Source organism: Microcaecilia unicolor, chromosome 11, assembly GCF_901765095.1.
Source record: "Microcaecilia unicolor chromosome 11, aMicUni1.1, whole genome shotgun sequence".
Lineage (NCBI taxonomy): Eukaryota > Metazoa > Chordata > Amphibia > Gymnophiona > Siphonopidae > Microcaecilia > Microcaecilia unicolor.
Window position 1 is genome coordinate 56,809,165 of NC_044041.1, and position 12,319 is coordinate 56,821,483.

At 40.4% G+C, this 12,319-nt stretch overlaps 1 protein-coding gene across 1 annotated transcript in view; it reads left to right on the forward strand.

The window, feature by feature from the left end:
- Positions 1–12,319, forward strand: part of PPIL2 (peptidylprolyl isomerase like 2) — a 125,626-nt gene that overhangs the window by 29,862 nt on the left and 83,445 nt on the right. Inside the window, exons 8-10 of the mRNA XM_030218786.1 lie at positions 475–564; positions 8,388–8,463; positions 10,416–10,576. Coding sequence (XP_030074646.1) covers positions 475–564; positions 8,388–8,463; positions 10,416–10,576 — 327 coding nt within the window. The remainder of the gene's footprint in view (positions 1–474; positions 565–8,387; positions 8,464–10,415; positions 10,577–12,319) is intronic.

Consider the following 12,319-nt stretch of genomic DNA (forward strand, 5'->3'; position numbering starts at 1 on the left):
ATGTGTATATAATTAAAAATTTTCATGTATATAAAAAATATTTTAAATGTGAACTAGTATATAAATGTGTATTTCATAAAAATTTTGTGTGTGGTACTCTGCATAGGCCAAAACGAATGAGCTGCCAAGTTGCCCAGTTCCAGGGAGCAGATTTCAGGCCTGTCTTGGATTTCTGACCATATCATCCTGATTTCAGTGGGTAGAATCAGGGTCTACAAATACCACACTGCTTTGGGATGCACGTTCTAAACCAGGACTGGCCAAAAAGTCTCCTTCCTGGAACTGGGCAGGGTGGCAGCTCAAGCTCCTTTGATCCAATGGATATTGTTATTTACTGCTATTTATTTCTATTAAGAAATCTGATGTGAGAAAGTTAGAATTAGCATTTAGTTCTTTTAATGAATTTCTTCCTTCTGTCTTTCATTTTTATATTGTATCTGCAATTCATTTTTCATTTCCATTCTTGGTATTTAGGCAATTGAACAGTTAAACATTAAACCAAAAAACTACAAGGACCTCCTGACAGATGAGCCTTTTACACGACAGGACATAATCACTCTTCAGGTAAGTCCTGCCTGTCCTACTGGACCTGGCTAGGAGCCGCCTCTAATCTTATTTAAAAAAAAAAAAAAAAAAGGCGGATGACTACACTATGATGTCATCAACAAGGTAGCATCTAGGTCACCTTTGAAATGATCATTTTCAATTTTATTCAGTGAAGTCTTAAACGGTGCCTGGTGCATGATACATTGTCTTTCTGGTAACACAGTAAGGTTGTGTAAAGCACTCAAAGACAGTAACATGAGTGACCTCGAGTCAACATTGGCATAGCACCAGGAATGCAGCAGCAGCAAAACCTCAAAGCTGGTTATCTACACTCAGAATGAGCTTTATTGTATGTGACCTCACATAGTTCAGCTGCTGATTCAGTGTGTCCTGGAAAGCAAGTATAGCATGTTTGCTGTCAGCAAAATAATGGAAAGAGTGCAGTAAAACTGCAGAAGAGCAGTAGGAGTGTCTGGATAGTTCTGCTAATTTCCTGGAAATCTGATAATCGATGCTATAGGAAACAAGATCCCAAAAGAGAGACACAGTAAAACAAAGGGCATTAGAGTCAATCAATTTGCATTGCTGTATTTGTTTTGCTATGGCAGAACTTTGTTTTTGTGTAACTTGCTTCTGACTTTTCTGGGGAAATGTGGCAAATCAAGTGAAAAAATGTATTTCTTAAGTTCAAAACCATCTTTATTGAATTTCTGAACAAACTAGCACAAAACAAAGTATATAATTGTAACATGTACAATGAGAACATGCATCGATACAAGTATAAAACAAATTAAGCATGAGTGGTTTCTTTATCAGAACAAAACAATTAAAAGGGTCCCCAGACTTATTGAATCTATGGAGTAAGCCCAGTTTTCTCAGCAATTCTTACTTCATTATTTATAAATCAGGCACAATGAGTTCCCCCAGAATACAAAAGAGACTTTTATATTATCTTTCCATTCATGTAAAATAGTTTTCAATGCAGAAGTGATTAACATCAAAAAGTTTGCAATTATCAGAAGTCAAGGGGTCAGGTAAACATATTGATCAAAAAATGGCAATGTTGTAGGATAATTTGGAATTTAAACGTAATAAAGTAGATGTTCTTTACCAGACTATGTGTAAATTAACACAGGAAAATAGCAAATGTTCCAGTGTGCCAAGAGTTTAATTAAATGACCAACCCATAATTAAAAAAAATAATAATAATTGTAGAGTATAGGAGTAGCCTAGTGGTTAGAGCACCAGTCTTGATATCTAGAGGTGACCTGTTCAAATCCCACTGCTGCTGCTTGTGATCTTGGGCAAGTCACTTAACCCTCCATTGCCTCAGGTACAAAATTAGATTGTGAGCCCTCCATGGACAGAGAAATACCTAATGTACCTAAATAACCATACTGGGACAGACCAGTGGTCCATCTAGCCCAGTATCCTGTTTCCAACAGTGGCCAATCCAGGTCACAAGTACTTGGCAGAAACCTAAATAGTGGCAACATTCCATGCCACCAATCCCAGAGCAAGCAGTCCATGTTTGTCTCCATAGCAGACTATGGACTTTTCTTCCAGGAACTTGTCCAAACCTTTTTTTTTAACCCAGATACATTAACCGCTGTTACTACATCCTCCGGCAAAGAGTTCCAGAGCTTAACTATTCATTGAGTGAAAAATTATTTCCTCCTATTTGTTTTAAAAGTATGCCCATATAACTTCCTTGAGTGTCCCCTAGTCTTTGTACTTTTGGAACGAGTAAAAAATCGATTCACTTCTACTCCTCCTACTCCACGTAGGATTTTGTAGAGATCCATAGTGCTTCTGTCAAAGTCTCTAGTGAGACATCACCAGTAGTGTGCTGCAAGCATTGGTTCATGGTGTGGTTTCTTCTTAACATTTTTGTAAGCAATATTGCAAAAGGGCTGTCTTGTAAAATTTGCCTTTTTGCAAATGATACCAAATGTGCAATAGGGTAGACACCCCTGATAGTGTGGGTAACATGAGAAAGATCTATTGAAGTTTGAAGAAGATCTGGAATTTGGCAGCTAAGATTTAATGCTAAAAAATGCAGGGTCATGCATTGTGGCTGCAATATCTGAGAAAGCTGTACAGTATAGGAGATGATATACTTCTGTGTACAGAAGAAGAGAGGGACTTGGGGGTGATCGTATCTGATGATATTAAGGTGGCCAAACATGTAGAAAAAGGGATGGCAAAAACCGAAAGGTTGCTTGGGTGCATAGGGAGAAGAATAGCCAGCAGGGCAAAAAGAGGTGGTAGTGCCTGTGTATACGTTTCTGGTGAGACCTGTTTTGGAAATTCAGTATACATCAAAAGAAATTTGAATCAAGATACAGATTCAGTGGAAAAAACAACAAACATTAAAACACTACTCAATAGGAAAAAAATAACTGAAACAATCTGTTAGACCACATTAGAGGGGGGAAAAGTAACAATTCACAGTTTAGAGGGAACATAACACTTCCCATTGAACAACAACAACTAAAAAGAAAATACAGTGGACGTGCCCCCCCTCCAAAAAAAAGAAAAAAAAATCAGATCAAGAAGGAGCCCTATCAAATCCATCATGGAACTGACACTCCTCTACCTTCAAGAAAAAATTGTAACTGTGACAGTCATAGAAAATGTAGGAATGTTGATCTTAATGGTTCACACATTTACAGGGGTATCTCAATTGAAATTTAGTCCCCAAAGAAACAACCTGCTGTTTAATGGCCAGGAATTTCTTCCTCCTAAATTGAATCCACTTGGAAATGTCTGGAAATACAGGTAATATTTAAACTATCAGAGGACATTTCCACCAAAGAATTGCCAACAGAAGGACTAGTACATCTAGGAACTGGCAAATAATATATTTTATAAAGAGGTAGACGTTCAGAGTCAGAATACTTGAACTTTTTCTTCAGAAATCTATAGAATAATTCTTTAGGTGTTGCAGTCAGTATTTTGGGAAAATTCAGAAGTCTCAAATTTATATACCAAGTAAAATTATCCAAATTTTCTATCTTCCGATGCAACATTAATTTATCCTGAACCAGAGACATCTGAGTTACCTGAGACTTCTGAAATTGAGAGTCTAAGAGTCTAAAAGGTTCAGTTTATCTGACTGAGTTTTCAGTTCTCCTCACACTTGGCAATCCTTTGTGTGTGTTGCTGAACAAGAGGAGAGATTTCCTACACACACTTTGTAGATGGAATGCAGTGCAGTCCAGATGGTATCCAGGGTCACTTCTGAGGGTCTCATCAGGGGTGGGACAGCTGGAATTGCCCATTTTCCTGATAGACCCTCCATCAAACCACTGCATGGCTGAGAGACTTGTCCCTTTCTTCAGCGTTGTTCCCATCACTGTAGACTCTGGGGGATCCGGCATGCCCTTGTTTGCGTCAGACAACTCTCCTTCCGTAGCTTGACACGAGCCCGATGCTACAAGGTCTTGCATTTGCGGGGGAGGTGCCAGTCCAGCGGGGCTAAGCGAAACTTCACTCCTGAGGCCCGAAGCTTCCCTCGGTATTGGACCAGCCAGTACTCCCCAAGCCAAGGGTGTCATGAAGCTGGTTATCACTACTTGCTGCACCGAAGAAGGATCCTGCTGCGGCTGGGCATAAATCGCTTGCTTCCCTCTCCATTTAGGCATTGAAGAAAAGAAAACATTGACGCAGATAAACTGCTAATAAAAAAGTCTGAGCGAGAGCAACTCAAACTAGCATCCTCTCTGTGCAGCCATCTTGTGACTCCCCTTATTTTTCCTTGTAAGATCTGATTAAGTACTGTATACAATTCCAGAGCCCGCACCTTCAAAAAATATATAAATAGGATGCAGTAAATCCAGAGAGCAGTTACTAAAATATCAGTAGTCTTTGTCATAAAGCATATGGGGTAGTGCTTAAAAGTTTAAACATGTATACCCTGGAGGAGAGCTAGGATAGAGGAGATATGTACATTTATACCATGGAAGTATTTAAATGTCTAGGAGGTGGGCTTGTTTTCAACAGAAAGGCGACTCTGAAATGAGAGAGTAGAGGATGAGTGAAAAGGGGTAGACTTAGGTGTAAACTAAGGAAATATCTATTTACAGAAAGGGAGGGTGGATGTATGGAATGGCCTCCCAGGCCCAGATGCACAAAACCTAACGAGCCAGCAGTGTGGTTTTTACACTACATCTAGCCGATTTAGCGAGCACGGAGTACAGCCAGACATGCACAAAAGGGTTCTGCAAGCTGCATTTCCTGTCACGGTAGCAACTAACGAATATCATATCCAAAGGTGTTATAATAAGCTAATTACTATACAGATGTGCATTCAAAGTGATTCACAGTTGTTTTATGAACGATGCACACAAGTAGCCTCTACCTTTACCGTGGAAAATTTAATGGGAGGTCTGGATCTGTCGATCCTGACAATTCTTCATAGCACGTACTCCTCAGCCGCTTCCTCTGCCATTCTTGCAAGAGGAGAAGGACCCACTGCAGAGCTCCTGCCTGGGCAATGCCATCCAGCAGCTGTGCTGAGGCCCCCCCTCGCTGTCTCATCTTTCTTACTTTAGTCACTTGCATGAGAAATACCTTTGTTTTGAGCAGAAGCTCTGGTGGCCTCGAAGCACAGAGCAAACGTCAGTAATATGAATTCCAGAGGGAGGCTGAGATGAAGGAGAGCTGTTGATCTCTGCAAGGAAGAGTTCTTGTGCTGCCACTGCCCTGTCCTGCCTCAGGGCGGATTCATTGCTGGCAAGGAAGTGAGAGTGGTAGAAGAGAATCCCGGAGCACAAGTGAGAACCTGGGGTGGGGGGTTGCTCTTCCTGAGGGCTGCAGGTGTTTAAGCTGTCTCCCTCCTCCCTCCTTTTGCGCTGTAGAGAGCGCTTTTCTGAGCAGATTGCTTTCTGCACTCCATTCTAGAGAGAAGCAAGTTTTCTTTTCTTTTGCTCTGTTCAGAGAGTTGGACTTTTTGGCAGTGATTAAGCTGCTCCATTATTCAGGATCTGCAACCCCCCCCCCCCCCCAACTTCTGCAGGCAGGAGAGTGCAGGCTTCCGGCATCAGCAACATGATTGCAGCAGTTTGGGGGGGGGGGGGGGGAGCTATGCTGGGTTTCAGACACTCAGCATGTCTGCGTGTATGAAAGCTATCTGTAGAATGCGCAGTGCAGCCATGCTTAACGATTGGCTGTTCTGCGCATGCTCAGCTTGCCAACTGGATTCATATCTCATCGCATGCAAATGAGCTGATTGCAAAAGCAGCGACCAGCTCATTTGCATGCGATTTTCTTTGTGAATCCTTCTGTATTTCCAAATTGGTAATTTTTACTGAGTGGCAATACAGAGCGATTCTGTACTGGGACCTTTGTGCATCTGACTCCCAGTGAAGACGGGGGCTTTTATCTGAATTCAGGCCTGTGGCTCATGCTGTGATTGTGAAACACATTACGATTCTGTTCAGATTATAGTAGTGGTGTAGTTGAGGTAGGAGTGGCCTAATGGTTAGTGCAGCGGGCTTTGATCCTGGCAACCTGGGTTCAGTTCCCACTTCAGCTTCTTGTGACCTTGGGCAAGTCACTTAACCCTCCATTGTCCCAGGTACAAAACTTATTGTGAGCCCTCTACAGACAAAGTACCTGCATATAATGTGTACAGCGCTGTGTACATCTAGTAGCGCTATAGAAATGATTAGTAGTAGTAGTATCCGAACTTGTTTTTGTATTGCCTTCCAGCATCTGCACCTGAACAGTGCACAGATGACTCCTAGGCACTATCCCTAGTGCTTGCCCACTAACCAGAGGTTTAGTTTGGATTGTCTTAATTTTCATTTATCAGTTGTGTTAGTAAAAAATGCACGTGATAAATCTAATCTGTTTTTAGTCAGAGACTGTCATCACTGTGGGACTGAGCAAATACGAGTGCTGCTGAGCTCTCCATCCCTAGGACTCGGTACTAACATCATCTTAATATATCTACAGTTTCCTGAGATGATAGATTAATCTGTATAGAAAAAAATCTTTTGTTCTCAACAAAGAACCCAAAAAAGTCAAATTTAAAGGCAGTAAAAAGTTTTTAGTGGTGATTATGATGATCAGTGAGGTAAGTGAGCTTATAACATTGTGCAAAAGGTGGTTACACTCACTAAGCGAGCAAAAGTCAACTGTTCACTGAAGAAAATGCGTGTCAACTCGGTGGAACAGTGTTTTACTGACATTGAAATCCATGACGGGAAGGAGCTGAGTGCAATTACCACTGAACAGGGTGCAAACAAGCAGCAAGTTCCTGACTCCTTTGCTGGCAAAAGTTGTTATAGTGTTGGAACCATTTGACAAGGCTACAAAAGAACTGTCAACAGATACTAAGCCTTAACTACATCTGGTAGTCCCAACAAAATATCAGTTGAAACGGCATCTGACAATATTTATTTATTTATTGCATTTGTATCCCACATTTTCCCACCTTTTTGCAGGCTCAATGTGGCTTACAATACATCATGAATGGTGAAGATATCTTAGAAAATAGACATTTCGTGTTACAGAAGAATCATGGGTAACATGATATTGATAGAACATGATAATAATATAACAAGCAGATATTATAAGACAGTTCTGAATATATGTGGAGCTCAGACAGCCATGTGATAGCATCTTTAAAGAATCATCTTGCAGATCACCTGGATTGGTATTTTACAGTTGAGACTCGCTTGGCAGTAACATTTCAGAATCCAAGGCTGAAGGGCCATTTAGATCTGATGATAGCAAAAGGGTGGAACAGTGCCATAAACAGACTGCAAATACTGATATTTGCACATCAAATTGTAGTCAAGCTGCAGCCAATTGCCAAAACACCAACAAAACATCCAAAATGAGAAGAATCTGTGACAGATTTTTTTTTTAACGACTTATTCAAGAGTCAGGAAACAGCATCAGTGATTGACAAAGTGAATACATACATATCAAGCTCTGCACACTAGCATTTTTAGTATGTGCTAAACACTAGAGAGGCCCTGGGAATATATGGGCATCTCTAGTGTGTAGCGCACACTTATTTTTAGCTAGTGATAAAAACGCTATTGCGCCTTTGTAAAAAGGACCCCCTAGTCTCTTACTACAAGGTGGCCAGTTCTCCAGCTGGGCGAGGAGCTACTTCACCGGCTCAGAACTGCAAGGGATATGTGCCACCATCTACTGGAGACAGAGAATACTGGGGAGTTATGTCTGTGTAGTGCCTTTTGTATGCTAGAGCTCTCAGCTCTAAAGTCTCTGTCTCCATCTGCTGGCTGACAGACACAGTCCATGTCTTCTGGACTGATCTGGTGGGTGAAAAAGAATGCGCATAGTTCTAACACTTATTACTAGGATTTAATTTGCCTATCTGTAAGTTTAACTCATCATTTTAACTGTTATACTAACATTTACTAACTTTAGTATTATTATGCTGTTAAATTCAATTTAAGTTGTTTTTTTAAATCTAACCTGCTGTACACTGTCTTTGGCGGTTAACAAACCCAAATAAATAGTATGTTTATGAAAGTCTCTTGTGCTAAGTGCTTGAAAATGTTATTAACCAGCTTACAGCTGGTTCTCATTTCCTCTGGCTCAGGAGGATGAGTGTCTGTGTTAAACATGCTGTGAGTTGAACCTGACAGTCTCAAGTTCACACAGATGTTGGATGCAAACCTTAAACCAAATTAGCCCTTTCTGCTAGATGGATAAATAGAAAGGGAAACTCCAGCCATGAGGGGAAAAGGCTGGTATCTGAGACAGTGTAGCTTGTCTCTGTGATGACTTTAGAATCGGATATAGAATATTTATTTGCTGTGACATGCAGTGAGCTCTTTCCTTTGTGTCTTTCCCAGGACCCTACTCATCTGGACAAATTTAATGTCTCCAACTTTTTCCATGTTAAAAACAACGTGAAGATGATAGATCCAGGTGAATAGAATTTTACCTCTGCTATATCCTGTGTTTTTTGTTTTTTTTTTTTAAGCCAGACACACAAAGGATGTGAACTAGCTCTTTAGATAAGGTTGAAGCTTTGCTGGTTTGCTCTACTGCTTACAAGTTTCAGATTTGTGCTGATTCTTCTCCTTTGTGCGACTGGTAGCATGTGTTCAGCATATGCACACGCATTCCTTCTGTGTAAGAAAAATAAAGAAACAAAAAGCTGTTACTTAAATAATGATAACTGTCCTTGCTGCTATGCATCACCAATTAACACTAAGAATGATTTGGAAGGAGACATTTCTTACAAAATAAGAAGGAAAGGGGGCCAAATAAATATATCTCCATAACAGTTGTCTGCTTGCTCCCTCTGTTCTCTCCTCCACCCTCCCCCACTCCCTGCCACATACAAACTGTAGCTCCTGAATCATTAATTAGAGAGTATGTGTGTCACACATGCTGCTTTGTCTGGAACTCTGACAGTAGCATAAGAACTGCCATACTGGGTCAGAGGAAAGGGCCATCAAACTCTGCATCCTGTCTCCAACAATGGCCAATTCAGGTCAAAAGTACCTGGCAGGATCCCAAAGAATTAATTTTTCCTTGTTATTCACACAGGGGTAAGCAGTGGCTTTCCCAAGTATACCTAGAGCTAATAATGGTTTATTGACCTTTCTTCCAGGGACTTGTCTAAATCCTTTTTGCAAACCCTGCTATGCGAACTGCTTTCACCACATCATCCTGCAACAAATTCCACAACTTAATTGTGTGCTTAGTAAGAAAATACTGCCATCAATTAATTTTAAAGTGATACCTATTAGCTTCATGTAGTGTCCTCTAACATATAGTGACATAGTAAATGACAGCAGATACAGTCCTATATGGTTAGGGTTACCATATGGCTCCAGAAAAAGGAGGACGGATTGAGCCAGCCGGGTTTTACTTCCATTGCTTTCAATGGAAAGCAATTGCGCCAGTCGGGTTTTACTTCCATTGCTTTCAATGGAAAGCAATGGAAGTAAAACCCGGCTGGCTCAATCCGTCCTCCTTTTTCTGGAGCCATATGGTAACCCTATATATGGTCCATCAAGTCTGTCCAACAAGACAGCCAGAGATGTACCTGCTCCTCTCTGCAGTTTACACTCTGTATGAAGGACATTATATGTTTTCCTTTGGTTCCATCCTTTTTCTATGTAGGGATTCTGTGTTTATCCTACACTGTTTATGTCCTCACCACCTTCACCGGGAGAATATTCCAGACATCTACATCCTCTCTATGAAAGGGTAAACTATTCCCTAGTTACCTTTTCTGCCCCCCCTCATGACTTTATAGACTTCTGTCATAGGAGATGAGAGAGCAAAGAAGCACAGAGGAGAGAAGCACAGGGTAACATTTTCTTGGTTTTGTGGCTGATTTTCTGTAGAGAGGAATAGTGCTGCTTGGGACACTATGTAAATGCAACAGCAAAGTTAGCCACATCTAGATAGAAATTCTGGCAATGTTGGATTCCTGATTTCAACCCCACCCCCCTCCCCGGAGAAATGGCACACTGTGGCACAGAAGGCTTTCATGAGTCTAATGCAAGTTGTAGTTTTGACTTCTAAAATATTTGGAGTAAGGCCAAGTCCTTTTGAAGACGTTCCATGTGTCTAAATGTATAAAAGTGTTTTTTTTTTTTTTTTAACAAGTGAACTGAGCAAATGTGGGCCAGCAGCAAACCCCAAAATCAAATTCTGTGAATTCACTTTTAGGAGAGATTCTCCAAACCAGAGGGAATTGGCTTGCTTAATCCCCTTATCTCATCCCATGCCCTGCAGATGATAATGTTATGGTGGAAAATTTTTATTTCTATTTCTTTGAGCTCTTAAAGAAGACAGATTTAAATGCACTGCTGTTGGTTGCTTGTAGTTTTCAATGCAACATGATTTGGTATGTTTTCTAGATGAAGAAAGAGCAAAATTAGATCCTTCCTACCATCTGAGGAATACAAATTTAGAGACTCAAGAGACCCTGATGGAGCTGTATAAAGAGTACAAAGGAGATGATCTCTTGGCAGCCACTATGAAAGATCCCGAGAAGAAAAAAGTGGATAAGATCAATGCAGTGAGTTCACATTCTTGGTCCCCAGGCACTGCTAACGTGATTCGCCCCAGGGCAACCGACTTAGTTAAATTTTGTCTGTATCTTCTGATGTTTTATTGAACAGCCCTTTATTATCTAGTGGAGGAAGTTCTTGAGGTTTTCACATGCAGAAAGATCCCTTTTCAAATTGCCCTCCCCATGTGGGGAAAAGTGCATGTTCTATCCAATGTGTGTACTTTTCCTTGTAGGAAAAAGGGCAGCACTAGAGGGAGAAGTGGTTTAGAGTGGCTCACTAGAGTACTTTGCACCATGGGATTTTCCCTCTTCAAACCAGCTTGCAAGCCTGTGGGTATAAAGTATGAAAATTACTCTTGTTGGGGGGAATTTTATAATGCTTTTTCTGCATGGGAAAGCCTGCTTTACAAGCAGAAAAGGGCTTTTATAAAATTGCTTGATCACGTGTGTAAAAAGTACACACATGGAAAATGTGTGCCTGCTGGGTCTACCTATTCTGGAGAATACAATAATGGTTTATATTATTGAAGGAGTCAATATGATTAATATGAAAATGGAGACTTTGGTGTGGTGGTTGTATGTTTATTTTGTAGAAGTGGAGGAGTAGTTAGGTTAGTGCAGTGGACTTTGATCCTGGAGAACTGAGTTCAATTCCCACTGCAGCTCCTTGTGACTCTGGGCAAGTCACTTAACCCTCCATTGCCCCTGGTACAAAATAAGTACCTGAATATATGTAAACCGCTTTGAATGTAGTTGCTAAAAAACCTCAGAAAGGCGGTATATCAAGTCCCATTTCCCTTTCCCCTTCCCTTATTGTGAATGTATTTATTGTAAGCCGCCTAGAATATTATGGATTGAGTGGGTTATAAATGTTTGAAATAAATAAATAGGCAGGCATTCTTAGGGGTGTATTTTGGGCAGAACGGAGGTGGAGTTGTGATGTAGGTGCGTATTTTATAAACTATGCAGGTTTATGCATAGAGTATAAAGTGTTAGAACACTTTAAATTTCTGCATTGGTATTAAAAGCATTACATGGCTTGATTTTAAACCCCTAGGCTCAACAGAACCAGATCTAAAAATCCATTTCTGTTCATTCTTTCATAATAGTTTGCATATATTGTTCCTTCTCACTGTTAATACCACTTGCTCAACTACCCAGCATCAAAGTTATTCAAAAGAATGTAGTAATGTCTGACAGTGTTTGATTAGCGACTCCTCTAGCAGATTTTTTTTTTTTAATAAAATGGTAATGCATTATCAAGTGAGTCTTCAAAGCCTACGATGTTTGACCCATATAGATTAAAGAGCAGGGGCATTGAAAAATATAAACAATATTAGGAGAATCACTGGATGTATTGTGCTTAAGTTGAAATTGACAGTTTGTCCAAGAATCCACAAATTTTGTGATTTACAACATCATTGAGCACACTGAAGAGCTTAGATGCTGGGTAATTGAACAAGTAGTGCTAGTAGCAAGAAGGGGCAATATACACCAATTACAGTGCAATCCACTTAAGTGTTAAGGGTCTGGGACCAAAGAAATGCATGCAGTTAACCGGAGCGTGCACTTAACCGTTGTGACCCAAAGAAGCTTGACATCTGATAAACATTTGTACAGTATTTATTATTATATGTACAGTATACAGTCTCCGTTAACTGACATTAGGCTTACTTGAAGTAATCAGTTATAGTCCTCTCTACACTCTTGGGTCTGTGAGTTCCATAGACTACGTCTGCCAGACAGTAA